This window comes from Mesoplodon bidens (genome assembly GCF_964165515.1).
Source record: "Mesoplodon bidens genome assembly, chromosome: 5".
NCBI lineage: Eukaryota > Metazoa > Chordata > Mammalia > Artiodactyla > Ziphiidae > Mesoplodon > Mesoplodon bidens.
The window spans coordinates 69,405,410-69,420,124 of NC_138161.1; the positions used below are offsets into that span (position 1 = coordinate 69,405,410).

The window sequence follows — 14,715 nt, forward strand, 5'->3', positions numbered from 1 at the left end:
GAGGGCGGGGCAGGGGCAGATGTCAGAATCACCTGGGAGGCTCCTTAAAACACAGTCGCTCGAGGACCCGCCGGGAGTTTGGACTGAGCAGGTGTGGGATGGGGCTGAGAATTTGCACTTCTGACAGGTTCCTGGGTGGTGGTGATGCTGCTGGTCTAGGGACCACACCTTGAGATCCATGGTCTAACGGAAAGGGAGCCAAGATTAGAGGAAGTCGTGATTGAGCACTCGGTAAATGGTGAATGGCGCCCGGCAGACTCTTCTTACGAGAAGAGTTGCAGGAGTGTGATATTGCAGACGTTAGCACTTCACCAAACCTTTGCCCTTTCTCTTTTCGGCTTTTGTCATACCTGGTCAGATTTCATAACTCCTTCAACATCGTAGAACATTTCCCTCCTACTCTGGTTTGATGGTATATAGAAGGTGGCATATGGCACACATCAGAGGTTTAAAAACAAAAACTTGCTGGGGCTGCAGGTAGAGCTTCTGAAGTCGTGATCTGCGGGAGGGTCAGGGAATCAGTATGCTGAAAAACTTCCCCAGGTGATTCTAATGAGCATCCAGGACTGGGAACCACTATCCTGAGCTTATTTTCCTTCTTAGAATGGGCCATCTGCCTTCTAAGCTTTTGGGGCACTTCCTTTATCTGGATCCATCACGTTGCCTCTTACAAGTAGTGATGTGTCCTCCCCATCTGCTTGCCCCTGTCTTTCCAAATCAGTCCAGATCCTGTTGGTTTCTCTATTTCTTCCTGTTCTCTGAGAACCCGTGGGTAGTGAGGGCCTCACTTGCTACTGAGAATTCCAAGCTACCTGCCTTATTCTTGGGCCACCAGCAAATTTTACTCCGTTAGCACCTTCGTGAGGGCTTCAGGTAACAAGTGTCTTTTTCCTGACATTTGTGTCTTTCAGTGACGCAGAGAGTAGAAAATTGTGCAAGAAGATGAAAGTTGACCTAAGCTCAAAGGACAAAAAGGTCGAATTATTCCATTACCAGTAAGTACATGTGGGCATTTCCAATTTCCAAGTAAATGCTGAAAGCTTCCATTGGTATTCTCAGCAAACTGCGATTTTTAGTGAGATTAATTTTATTTCAGAATGATTTTTTTTCTGTGTTTACAATTATTTCTTAAAAAAAAAATTGACCTGTGTTCAATAACTGAATCTTATTAAGATGCTGCAGGAAACCAGAGGTAAGTGTCTTCACAACCATTCCTAAAGTTAACACGTTTTTCTCCTTATTTGACAGGGATGGTGCATTTCATACTGAATATAACCGAGCTGTGACATTTAAGGTAAATTTCCCTCCCTCATTCTCAGCAGAGGAGGAAGGGCAGAGTGTACAAATACCCTTCTGAATGATCTGAGGGATTCTCATCTCTAGAACATAGATCAGCAGAATGCCTGGAAAAGTTTGTAACTGTTAAACGAGTGGGGATAACCGACCTTGTAGACAGTTTGTGACTCTATCAGCAGTTGTCCAGTGATACGTATGACATCATGCCCTCCCCTGCAAAGGCCTGAGTCTCCCTTCGCTGTGGCTTCAGAGCCCTCTCTCACCTCTGCAGTGGTGTCCATGGGGGCCGCCCACAGGCTGGAGGGGGCCAGCTGTGCCCAGGTGAGCACAGTGTTGTAGACTCGGGCAAAGCAGCACCTTTGGGGCTGCTGCAGCTCATTGCAGATGAGATGCCCATGTCAGTGAGATCGTTCCCTGCTACAAATGCAATTCAGAAGGAGATGGAAATGCATCAGTGAAAATAAATATGGAGATCCTCTGACCTGCAGGTGCTGTCCTGTTAGTCACAAAGTAGCTCCCCCAGCCCTGAGTCCTTCCACTGCCCTTAGAGTCTCCTCCTTCAACATGTGCATTCCCTTCCTCAAATCAGTCTTCTTTTGCCTCTGGTCCAGGCAGCATCCCCGTGCCCTGGCTGGGGCCATGTGTTTCTTCTGTTCCAGCATATGCTATATCCACCCTCTCTGACTCTCCTGCTTCTCAGACTGTGTTAGACCCTGGGCTCCTCTCTCATTGTCTCTCTCTTTCCATCTGTTTCCTTCCATTCTTTTCTGTCTGTCCATCTGTCTGTGCAGCTGTGCCCCTCTCCCTCTCTCCCCCCTACCTCCCTGGTCATTTCTTGTTTATCCACTAATGCTTGTTCTTTTTTAAGTTGCTGCAGCTTTTACCTTACACAGGCTCAGCCTGATTACTCATCATCTTAACACCCACTTAGCCACTTAGAGAAAATTCTCCCAACTAGAGTTACTTAACCCCTCTTATTCTGTGTTAAGACGTCAGCTGAAGTCCTTGGAGGGAACACGTACTCCGCAGGAATCAGACTTCGCTGGGTGGGGTGAGGGAGGTGCTGATGGAGAGAGGGGGCGGAGGCTTTTCGTTTTGTTTTTGGAGGTTGTGTTCAGTTTATATTTAGCTGTCTGTCTGTCCTGGGCTTGTGGAGCAGAGAACGGCAGCTGCTCAGAACTGCAGTAGCAGGAGAGGAGCCCGGGTGGTCTGGACTTGCCTGGGTGAGGGAGGCCAAGCCCTGGCCTCTGTCTACCTCCTTACAAAGACCAGGTGTGTGGGACCTGCTTGCTCCCATCCTTCCTGTGATTTCAGCATCAAGAAGCTGGAGAAGTGGGCTGAGCATTGTATGGGGTCAGGGTCTTGGGCAGAGAGAGGGCATCCTTGGTCCCAGGGTCCCCTAAGCGCGTGGGACCATCAAGGACTGGAGTAGAGTCCCTGGGGTTCTCCAGGGTGGGGGGCAATGGCGGAGCTCCCCGTGACTGCCTGATGGCTCCTGCTTCTTACAGGGAGCAGCCACGAACAAAGCCCTCCTTGGTTACGGATCAGTTTTCCTTTCAGGGTTTCTCCTGAGCCTCTAACTCCGGAAAGATGAAGGAGACCCCCAGCAGGGTGGGTGCACAGGCTCAGGCTCATGGTCTGGCTGTTGTTGCTGTCACCCTGTATGGTTCTGCGGGGGCCAGGTCACAGGGACTAGGCCAGGGTCCCTAGAGTCCAGAGGCCAGATAAGTGAGAGTGTAAAGAGCGGGGAACTCAAAGAGGGGGCCTTCCTGTATAAGCGGCCTTTTGCTTGTCAGCTGACTGTCCAGCAAGATCCTTACTGTATATGAGTGGTGAGGAGCAGAGGTGCCTGGAAGGTGAAATTCGGGGGGCCCTCGGGTGACCTTCTCCCAAGGCCTGTGGCCGTGGGTGTGGTTTCCCAGCCATGCAGACCAAGATGCAGGGTGTTGGGCAATTTCCCTGGGATTCAGAGCACCCAGAATAGGACAGCTGACGGCAGTGTCCCAGGCGCCCCTCCCTGCAGACCTTTCTACCCAAGGTCTTGTTGGTTAGACTGATTTGGAGACTAAGAACCTATGGATGGAATTATTCAACTTCAATTAAAGAAGAATAATCACCTGAAAAGCAAAAGATTGGTAGTATGAATGTTTCAATTATTACATTAAAAGAAGTGATTTTTTTTCCTTTTTCCATCCACATTCGTCTTTTTTCCTTGATGCTGAGGCAGGGGTGGGGGTGGTAGCCCTTTAACTTAGCTCGTGCTGGAATGGGACAGGAGCCTCCCAGAGCAGTAGGTCCTACCTGTTTGGGGTTCCTAATCCCACTGAGAATATCCTGAAAGCCGTGGGCCTTCTCCCTAGAAACAGTGTGTGTGCATACATTGAAGGAAGTGTTTTCCTGTGAGTCTGGGGCTTCACAGACTCCTAAAGTCCACTGTGTACCCCAAATTGAGACACCAGCACTGGATCTTCTGGAACAGCAGGCGGGTGGGCACTTACAAGCATCTTTCTCACATGGCTCGTGGCTGTGAGTATGGGTTTCGGGACGGCCCTGCTGCTTCCACTTTGGCTTGTATTGTCACGGAGAAGCTCTCACTAGGGACTGAGAGAAGGCCGATCTGCCTCTGCCTAGTGGAAATGGCCCACTTCTCTTGCCAGCAGGCATTTCACAGCTCTGTTTGGACAGACAGACAGCATTACCTGAATGAAATTCTGCGAAGTCCTGGCTGTCTCCCACTCTCCCATAGTGCTCTTTCCAAATAGGAATTTCCAGAAATAACAAGCCTCCCAGGTCCTCTGTGTGTGACCGGTGGGTGGGCTGCATGCACAGGCTCACTACGGGGGTGTTTCCTTTCTCACCGCAGACCTCCCTCCCTCCTCCACCCCAGCATACCCGGTTCCTCATCTGCTCCCTGGAGCTTGGTCAGAGTGGGCAGAAGTAGCAGAATCTTGCATCAAACTGGGGGACACTGAGGGCTCATCTGTTGACATGGACGGCCAGCAATCCCTTCCAGGGTTGGAGGGATGGAGCCTCGGCTGGTTTCTGTTACCCGTTTCTGGCTCTCACAGGCTTTGAGCAGCATTTCCCACATGACTGTCTGAGAGGGAAGGGAATGCAGCTTCTGTCCTGGATCAGTGAACTGTGGCAAGTGGGGAGGGGAGCAGAGGGATGTGCCCCCTGTTCCTGCTGCAAGTGTGTCCTGCCCGAGGGGAGCAGAGATTTGAATTTGCTCACTTGTCCACATGACAAAGGCTAAGTAAGCCCTTTATCCTGAAGGTCTTGGTCCATCTAGAAGGGGGTCCTTAAGGAGAGAAATCCGGCAACCAGGGGGCCACAGCGATGAGCACCCTGCCCTGGGGGCTTCCCACCTGAGCCTCACAGGATGATCAGGATTTAACACACTCCCAAACCAGTTTAGATCATGGAATACCAAGCCGGTTACAAGCAGCTGTGATTACTTGCTTATGCGATTGACAGTTTTAGTGGCTGCCTGATGTGTAAGTATCTTACTTTGCACAGGATTGAAGACCTTTATTCAAATTGATCAGGGAGACTTTCTGGAGGAGGTGAGATTTATTAGAAGCATGTGCCTTTGTTTTGAATAAGCCAACTAATTGTCTCAAATTTCCTCTCTTGTCCATGAAGAAGCATCATAGGTGTCAGTGGACCAGAGTTAGGTGTTATGTTGCTGAAGAATCCTGGTGGGGTGCATTTTTAGGGCCCTTAGTAAGCTGTCAGTGGGTGATAGTATGGCACACCCCCAGTCGTTTGCCCATAGGGCACAAGGCATCCCGTTCCAGGCACTTGGGTCTCCAGGTAGGGAATAGGGCAGGTTCCTGATTCCCCCACCTCCCTCTTTTCCTGGCTAAAACGAGTTTTCCCTTCTCTCTTTTCGTCAGTCCGTAGTGGCATTTCTGAAGGATCCAAAAGGGCCCCCACTGTGGGAAGAAGATCCTGGAGCGAAGGATGTTGTCCACATTGACAATGAAAAGGTAATTTTTCCGTATCAGTTCTGATGGGCTCTGGAAGCTTCCCCCCTAACCAGGGTCTCCCAGGAGAGATGCCCAAGGAACTGAGAAGTGGGAGTATTTTGAGACCTCCAAGGGAGCTGGGCCAGGGCCCTAACATTTGGTTCCCCTTCCCAGCTCTGTGACAGAACTAACAGGAGATTACAGGCTGACTGCCTGAGCCCTTCCCCTGTTCTTTGCTGCCTTATATAATGTATTTTAACGTGTTTAGATTTTCCTTATAGGAATATTGTTTAAATGTTTTCTCCTCATTAGGTTATTCAGTTGTTGGGTCTGCCTTTGTGTTTTTTGGGTTTTATTTTAAAGTGGGTTTTGCTTTTTTGTTTGTTTTAAGAATAATCTGTGAGGTTTGGGTTGGATTGCCAGAGATTTGGGTCAGGTCTTCATAATTCTGGGTCACTGTGTTAACTCTGAACAAGTTATTTACTTCAGTTTCTGGATTTGGCTGGTGTGGGGGGCTGGGGTCAGAAGGGTGGTTCTGATGTAAAGTCTCCATACAACCCTGACCCTTCTCCTTTCAAAGCCTGCCCCGGGGCTTCCCTGGTGGCGCAGTGGTTGAGAGTCCGCCTGCGGATGCAGGGGACACGGGTTCATGCCCCGGTCCGGGAAGATCCCACATGCCGCGGAGCGGCTGCGCCCTTGAGCCATGGCCGCTGAGCCTGCGCGTCCGGAGCCTGTGCTCCGCAATGGGAGAGGCCACAACAGTGAGAGGCCCGCGTACCACCAAAAAAAAAAAAAAAAAAAGCCTGCCCCGCCTGACCTGCATGTGCCTCTTTATCCATGTGTACCTGTGTTTGTATCATGCACACATGTGTGCCTTACTTGCTTGGCTGTGCCTTTACACTAGGATGGGCAAGAACTTCTTTGTCACATTTCAAATGGCCTGTGAGACAAGCAGTGCTTTTCTGTAGATGGAAGGAGAATGTTCGTTTTTCTCTTGATAACATAAAATGTGCCTTTTATCTTCCTCTGCCTCCCCTTTTCATTTAAAATTACTGACTCTTGACGCTTGTTAGCTCAGAAGAAAATGATGCCATTTGTACTTTCTGCAGGAGAGATCATGTGTGATCATCGTGGGCTAACCAAGTGGGCCTTTCATTTGAGGGGTGATTCGATTTAGGGGATGGGCATCAACGTTGCTGGGATAGAAAGTGCCAGTGTCCTCAGCTTGAAGATAAAGCCTTTTTAATAGGCATGTTGGGGGAAAGGAGGAGGGGCAGGTGTCAGGAGGTGGCGGCACCTGTGCCTATAGCCAAGAAAAGACAAACAGCCTAAACTGATGGTTTCTCCCGGGTAGATTTTGTGGTAATACGTGTTTTTCAACCTCTCTGGAAAGTGATTGCCTCCCTCCCACAAAATGTTCATGTCCTGAAACTCCTGAAATTGTTCTTCTGTAACTAGAAATATTAAGCAGAAATATTTTTTCCACACCTGTAGGCAATCCTGTTGTTACACTGCATGCTGCTGCTTTTCTGCTAATAGAATCCCCACATAAAATAACAAGTTCCAAATTCAAGTTTGAATTGCCGATTTCTCTTTGTAAGCTTAGAGTTCCACACTTAATTTGAAGGTAATTAAGGATCTATGAATGTAATGTGATATTGTTACCGTTCAGGGTGTGAAACCAAATTGCTACAGGCTCAGAAAAACCTTTTCTTCTGGGATCTTTTACCGGTTTTAGCTCCAGGGATTTCAGAAGATCATTTTCAAAGCATCCTCCACCCCTAGTCAGGGTCACAGATCTTTGTTACTAATTCTGTCTTAAAATGAGTGCCTTAACCCTCTAGTTATGTAAATAAGAGTAAACATTTTCAGAATTTGTTATACAGTGTTATAAATTCCCACAAAATATTTGTAACCTTTTTTATCTAACTGAAAAATTATAAGTACTATATGTTCATTGTTGAAAATTTAGAAAATTCAGCTTAAGCATAGAAGAAAAGCAAAGAAATCATCCCATCCCTCCCCACTGAGAGATACCCACTGCCAGTATTTTCTGTAGCCTTCCAGGCTTTCTGCTTAATGCATACATAAATACTGTTACTCACAAAAGTGTCATCACATTTTATATGCTGTTTTGTAACTTGCTTTTCACCCTTACTTAATGTAACATGCACATCTTATTATGACATTAAATATTCCTCTTCATCATTTATAATAATGCAGTCGTATTCCATTGTGCGGGATGTACCATCATCTATTTACCTAATGCCTTGTTGCTGCCAGAAAGCTGCATTTTGAAATTTCCTCTTATTTTCCTTATTATTCAAGAGAGAAAAACCTCTAATTTTCTTCCATGGAAACTGGTTAGAGGAGCTTATTTTAATCAAAATATGCTCTGTCATGGTGCTACTCTGCAGTCCTTGACAGATTTGCTTTTTCCCAACCATCATTGACTCTGGTTGGAAGAAAAGTCTCCTGCCCTGCTTTACACTGAAGTATCTCCATTAGCACTGTTGTGACCATTTGTCTTTTTACATTTATTATATTCATTTAACAAATGGTTATATATTGGTCTGATAACGAGCCAGGTGCTGTTCTAAGGGTTTTACAAACACAAATGATCCATTTAGCTTGTAGCCTCCTGGGGATGGGGGCGCATCTCATCCTTACGCTCCTGTGTGCACCATGGTCTCCTCGGGCCGTGGATGGTGGCTGTAGGGCTGGGCTGGGGAAGATTCATAGCGGTGGGTTAACCCCGTGTTATGTGATGAGCAGACCCGCACCTGGCCAAGTTGGGCCTCCATGAGTACAAGCACCACCACAACAGAGCCACTTCATAGATCGCATAAGAAGAGACAGCCTCATGGGACCCAGTTAGCTCCTTGCCGTCTTCATTGTTCAGTGGGAGCTGAAAGTAACGCTGGTAACCTGGTATCGACTACTTCGTCCCACCAGGTGGCCTTTGGAAAGCCATCTGTCCCCTCGGGCGCTCAGTTTCCCCATCCGTAACATGGCTAGAATAGATGGTCTCTGAGGGTCTTTCAGCCCCTCACGTGCCAGGACTCTGCACTGCACCCCCAGCTCCCAAGTCAGACCATGGGATTTCCAAACCCCCGCCGCACTCCACCCGCCGCTGTGGTTCCCCGGGAATGTCGTCTCCATTCCTGCGTTGTCTGTAACCTGCAGTGTTCTCTGTGCCTCAGGACTTCCGACGGCTCCTGAAGAAGGAAGAGAAGCCGATCTTGATGATGTTTTATGCTTCCTGTGAGTGACTTTCTCCTTCGGGTTCAAGTCAGACATTCAGACTCTGGGTGGGGCCGCTGGGGGCGCGAGGGGGACCGGGAACTAGCCCCGGGCCTCCACTTAGAACGCCCAGTCACGGTGCTCACACCGTCTCTGCCTGCACCTCTTTTCCTTTGTCTTTGCCTTTTCGTCTGGCTCCGCCTCTCCTGTGGTCCACATCAGTTTTTCTCTCACTAGCTTCCGCATCCTTCTGCCCTCTTCCCCCAGCAGCAACATGGGTCTCTGCTCCAGGTCCCTCCGCCTTCCCTGCCCTTTGCCTCCTGTGGGCCTGTAGCCCTTTGCTGGCAGCCGTGTGCCCGGTGGAGCCGTACCTCGGCTCTGGCTCGCTCTCCTTGGCTGCTGCTGCTGACCGCCCGGAGCCTGGCCGGCCTCGGGGCGGCTGCACGTCCAACTCTGGCTCCTGCAGAGCCACCTGGGAGGACCGAGGGATCAGGACCAGGGAGAAAGGGGCCCACTATTGGGGTTCAGTCTCTATATGAGGCAAGAGGTGGGAACAGCAGTAGGATCATTGAGATGACGACCAGAAGACCTGAGTTCTAATTCCAGCTGTGCGTGCCACCAGCAGGCTGGGTGACCTTGGTCGAGTCCTTCACCACTCTGTGCCTCAGTTCCCATTTCTGTAAGGGAAGGAAGGGGTTGGATCAGTGCAAGTTGACTGTACTTGTAGTATTAAACATATTTTACATTGCAGCCCAGTACTATAGGTACATAAAGTGTATATAAGTAAGCTGAAAAGTTTCACTAAACCATATTACCCTTACTACTTGCCATCCACTCCACCAGATGTAGAGCACGTTGATATTTTCTTTTTCATTGTTTTATTTAAACATTAATTGGTTTTTCCTACTACTTCGTAACCCTCTAATAAACGGTCAGCAAATCATGGCCTGTGGGCCAGCTGCCTTTTCTGTAAATTAATTTTTGTTGGAACACAACCACCTCTGTTCATTTGCATGTTATCTGTGGCTGCTTTCAAGCTACAACTGTGGAGTAGAGTAGTTGACAGTATGTCCTCAAAGCCACAGGTGTTCCCCCATCTGGGCCACCTCTGAAGTCTAACTGGTCCCCCCCGACAGACTGAAAAACCTCGGTTTAGAGCCTGTGTGCAGCCTTAGAGCTCTATCTCTGTGAGCTACACGTGCCTTCAGGAAGCCAAAGGACTAAAGGCCGGAGCGAGGGGGGGTTGTGTGTGATGAGAGGTGGGTGTGCCCAGGCATGTCTGTGGCTCGAGTGGGTACCACAGGCTGTGGCACAGGGTTCTGTTTCCTCTTAAAAGCCTGCCTCCAGTCCCCCTTCCTGAGAAGTTCTCCCAGCACAGGTTCCTCCCACCTCAACCCTGCTGACCATGCCTCCCCAGGCTGGATGCCCTTCTGTGGGTTCTGCCTGACTTGGGCCTGTGGCTTGTTCACTATGACAGCAGCCTCTCCCCAGCCCATGTTGATGGCTGGGTGACCCCCATCCAGCCTCCCCCACCACTCCCTGCCCCAGGGGTGTGCCTGCCCATGGAAAGAGGCCCTGGAGTCCCACTTCCTATTAGAGCCGGCTCTGCCCAGGCGGTCTGCTCTGTAACCCCGGGTCAGTCTCTCTATTAATATTCACTTGTCGGTTTCACCCCTTTTTGTTTCTCCTTGGAGGGATCTTACTACCTGCCCAGCTGTGAATTGCTTCAGGAATTATCCTGCCTGCGTAGTCCCTTAAGGACGGGCCTCCCTTCGTTTATCTTAGAACCCTTCAGGTCTCAACACATTGGTTAAATGAGACTAAAACAGTGATGTCAGTATACAGTACGTGTCACAAGGCAGGGTCATGGTATAACCGTGCAGGTTTCAGCGTAATGTCAGTAGGTAATCACAGGGAGAGGTCCACTAGCAATGTGTACCGAAGTGTGTGTGCCTTTCCCCCTGCCTCACCCCGACTCCCCAGGCTGTCTGGAAGGGCAACCATCCTCCTCATCACAGCAGGCAGAGCTGCGAGCAGGATCCTTGTAGGTGTCAATGAGTAGTGGAGAGGGAGGGAGAAAACTCGGGGCTGTTAAGTTTACACTTGTGTGGGATCAGATTGGTTGGCCTCCTGGGTCCCAGGTGTCCCCAGATTGTGTTGTTGCTGTTGTTTTTAATGAAACAAGCTTGTGCTTTTATTATACTAGTCCAACCAAGCAGTCATGGCCTCGTAATTCAGCTTATTCCTGGGAAACACCAATTCCCTAACTGGGAAGTCCTTTAGGATTCTTTGATCTTAAAGGATCAAAGATTGGGATGAAGGAACCTAAAGGCAGTGGAAGCCTTTAGTTGTGACAAGTCTGGGTCCCGAGGACCTACTGATTATTCAGTGAATGTTTGTTGACTGAATTAATGAGAAAATAAAAGGGCTGGTGCTCTAACTTTTGGGGTTTGAGAGTGATAATTAGTCTTCTCTCTTCCCCTTCCTCCCGAATGAATCAGTTGAAAGATAAACTCAAATAGGGATCACAGTACCAGCTCTATTTTTGGTAAAGCTCAAGTGGCAACTGGCTTGGCCCAGAGCTTCCTGTTACTCTTCCATCTCTTCTTCGCCTCAATAACTTCTTCAACCGGTACTCCACCCATGGGGACAGCTGGCTGACTGACACTTGTTTAGGAGTCACGGGGGATAATGTTGTTGCAGGCTGTAGACCGGCAGAGCTGGGGGAGAGAGGCCACACCTGTGAGGACAGGCAGTAAACTCCTGAGTGTGACCCAGTGGGTGTCCAACTTCCCCCATCTCATGAAGTCACTGACTAAAGCGGGGGTGGTGAAGGGCTTCATGTGTGCCCCCTTCATCCTCTCTCCTGGGGAGTGGAGTGACATCCCCATTCCCGGTGGAAGTGTCACCCCACCATGGACGGGGAGGCAGGCTCTCAGGCCTTGTGCTGGTAGAGGCCCCCCTGCTGGTGCCTAGTTCTGCCTGCCCTCCCAGGTGTTGGCTCTACCCTCAGCCTGCAGGGCAGGTGTTGTCTCCACCTTACAGATGGGGAGGCTGAGGCTCAGACCGCTTACATTGCTAGCCCGGGGTCACACAGGCAGCAGTGGTCAAGGGGTGATGCACACCTGGGTCTCATTCTCCCCAGAGCTGAGCTCCCTCCTCTGCCTCTGCCGTGCGGCCTCCCACCCCTACCCCGTGGCATCCACCTGGCGGAGCTTGGGCACCCCCAGGGAGTTGGCATTGCTGTCTCTGTTTCCATTCTCCTCTCCGAATCCCCACAGAGGGAACAAGGCCCCCTGACAAGTGTCATATTCCTCCCTTCCAGTGCTTGTGGGGACCAGGCTGTGGTGGCAGCTGCTGGGGAGAGGTGCCTCTTGTCTTCTGAGGGCAGATGCTATGGGATTGCGCTGCAGGCTGACCTCACAGCAGCTCCTGTGTCTCCTTGAGTCTGAGCCTGAACTAATGGCATGTACTTAAGCCCAGGCGTAATGCGCTGATGTGTGTGTGTGTGTGTCCATCTGTTTGCCAGGCAGGAACGTCAAGGAGGGGGCTGTGGGCATTTTGAGAGTTTTATGTCAAAATATCCTACATTGCATCTTGTCTAGTAGACTTGGTGCTGGGGAGGTTCAGGTGGTCTCCGGGGAGTTTTGACCTGCTCACGGTTCTCCAGTGTCTATATCTGGCCCAGTGGCTGAGAGCAGCTCTCTACCTGCGTTACTCTGCCCACGGCCTGCCAAGGCATTAGCTAAACGTGGATTAGAGCTTGTTCGTCTGCCACTGCATGGCCCTGTCCCCACTGTGCCCTGTCAAGATGACATCCAGACTGACGTGGGTTCCAGGCAGCTTTGGTGTCTGTGCCCTTCAGAAGCATCTCAGAGCCTGTTTTGAGCAGAGCGGTTGTCAGAAAGAGTAACAGCCTTGTGTGTCAGAATTCCTCCTGTCTGAGGAAACTGGGGCTCGTGTCCTGCGGGGTCAATGCCTATGTGTGGCTTGTTCTGGTTGAAGGGAAGGGGTGGGTTTAAATCAAGAGTCTCTCTGAAGTAGTAGTGGGTGTTTGGGGCCTGGCTGTCTGGGCCCTGAGCCCCCCAGATTTGGAGGTTTCACCACCCAGGAGAGGAGTGTGACCGTGGTGGACCAGAGAGGGTTGAGTCAAAGACATCACAGAGTTCCCCAGTGTCAGTGCTGGAAGGGGCCTGAGGCCATCTGGTCCAACACCCCTCATTTGCTGGAAGGGGCAGCAGCCCAAAGAGGTGACCTGTCGGGGCCATCCAGCAGGTCGAGGGAAGATAAGAACTTGAGTGTCTGATCCTGGCCAGCGCTTGGCTGCCTCTAGCCATGGTGTGATTCATTGTTAATGAAGGAAAAGAGGCAGAAAATCCTCAAAGCCATTATATGTATGGTTGCACAGTTTTCCTCCTAATAGCATTTGATTCAGGTTCATCTGCAGCCCCTGGCTGGGCAGCGAGGGGAGGCTTTTAGTTGCGCACACAGTGGGTGCTTTCCTGGCACCTGCTCTGGCTCCCTGAATTCCCGTTGAACTCATCCTCAGCTCTAAGTTATTCAGTGCTTTGCCCTCCCCCAGCTGCGTCACACTTGCTTGTCAGTCCCGCGTTTATTGAGTGACTGCTGGGCTGGGGTTTGTCAGCTCTTGGGGTTCTGGGGCCTCTGCCTCTGTCCCCATGTGCTCCCAGAGCCTGGGGCAGTCCTGGCTTCTGGAGGTGGGATAAATGCTCGTTGGTGGAGGTTGGCCTGAGGGGAGAGAGGGCGGAGCATGGGGCCAATTGTAACCGTTTGGTTTTTCTCCTGCCGGTGACTAGGGTGCAGCGTTTGCAAGAGGATAATGCCGCATTTCCAGAAGGCTGCGACCCAGCTGCGGGGCCAGTTCGTAAGTGAGGCGCCATGGGCCAGGCGGGGCTGCCTGCCAGCTCCCTACTTCTCCCTCTCTCCCTGGGAGATGGCGGAGGATGGGTACAGGGCGAGGGGAGAGGGCAGGTTTTGAAATCACGGGAAGGACTTATTCTATTACTGCACCCCTGCCGCCCCAGGCGTGTGGTTCAGAGACCTGTTCTCAGTGGATGCTGAGAACTCACCAGAATTGCTGGGACCAGGAGAATTTGGCGCCTGTCAAAGACCAGTAACGACAGAGCCAGGAAACCAGCGAAACACCCAGGGGCCAACAACAGACCGTCAGGGGTCTAGAAGGATGGGGGCTGGGCTCCAAAGCAGGCCGAGGCTCTCTCGGTGCCGGGGAGCCCAGTGGCAAAGAAAGGGGGTCACGGTGACACCAAGGGTGGGCCCAAAGCACGAGAGGGTCCATGAGGCAGCCTCCTGCCCGGGCTTGCAGGGCTCTGTGGTTCCTGTGGGGCAGGAAGAACGTTGGAACCACAGCAGGGAGAGGCAGTGGGGAGCTGGAAACCTGAGCCCACGGGTTCTCGGAAGGAGAGTGTGCCGGGGAGCAGGCGGAAGACAGGGTTGTCTCAGGGATGCCTGCCTTTAGGAACAGGAGGGGAAGGGGAGCCACTGAGGAAACGGGCCTTCAGAGAAGTAGGAGCAACCAGGATGGTCAGTGAGGCAGGAGGGGAGGCCGGGGCAGTCAGACCTCACCCAGGGCGGAGCATCAGTCACTGACGGGCCTGGTCGTCTCTGTGTGTCCTTCGCCTTGCCAGGCTTGTCTCTTCTGTGCCATAGGTCTGTCCATTTTTGCACTTACCCCGAGCCACAGAGGTTTGGGGGTTTTTGTTTTGTTAGTTTTGGGTGTTTGTTCTTTTTTTTTTTCTTTTTGGTAGCAACAGAAAAATAACTGCTAGCTCCTCTGAGAGCATGGCAAAATCCATATTCCTTTCATGAAAGGTCATCAGGTGCCATCTCAGTGGGGTGGGCCAGAGTCCCACCAAGGGAGTCCTGAGATCTTAAAACTGCATCATGATTTTTATGGATCAAATTAAGTTGCTGATTAGTTCAGAGTCAATTAAAAAAAGTTTAAATGGCAGCCCCTGAGCATGGTGACAGCCCTGCTAGCTGGCCCCAGGATTGAGTTGCAAAGAACCAGGTGCTTTCTCTTTTGACTTCATTTCTGGGGAGACACCAATGTCCTGCTTGTTTCTCACTAATAAACTTTTAGCAACTTGCCTAGAGACATTTGGCCCTGGGGCACACATATATCACTCTGGGGAAGTTCCACTTCACATTTTGGGGCCTCAGTAGA

At 50.7% G+C, this 14,715-nt stretch overlaps 1 protein-coding gene across 1 annotated transcript in view; it reads left to right on the forward strand.

Moving 5' to 3' along the window:
- PDIA5 (protein disulfide isomerase family A member 5) overlaps positions 1-14,715 on the forward strand; it is a 94,420-nt gene that overhangs the window by 34,254 nt on the left and 45,451 nt on the right. The window contains exons 4-8 of the mRNA XM_081235640.1: positions 912-995; positions 1,249-1,294; positions 5,196-5,288; positions 8,471-8,531; positions 13,328-13,395. Coding sequence (XP_081091766.1) covers positions 912-995; positions 1,249-1,294; positions 5,196-5,288; positions 8,471-8,531; positions 13,328-13,395 — 352 coding nt within the window. The remainder of the gene's footprint in view (positions 1-911; positions 996-1,248; positions 1,295-5,195; positions 5,289-8,470; positions 8,532-13,327; positions 13,396-14,715) is intronic.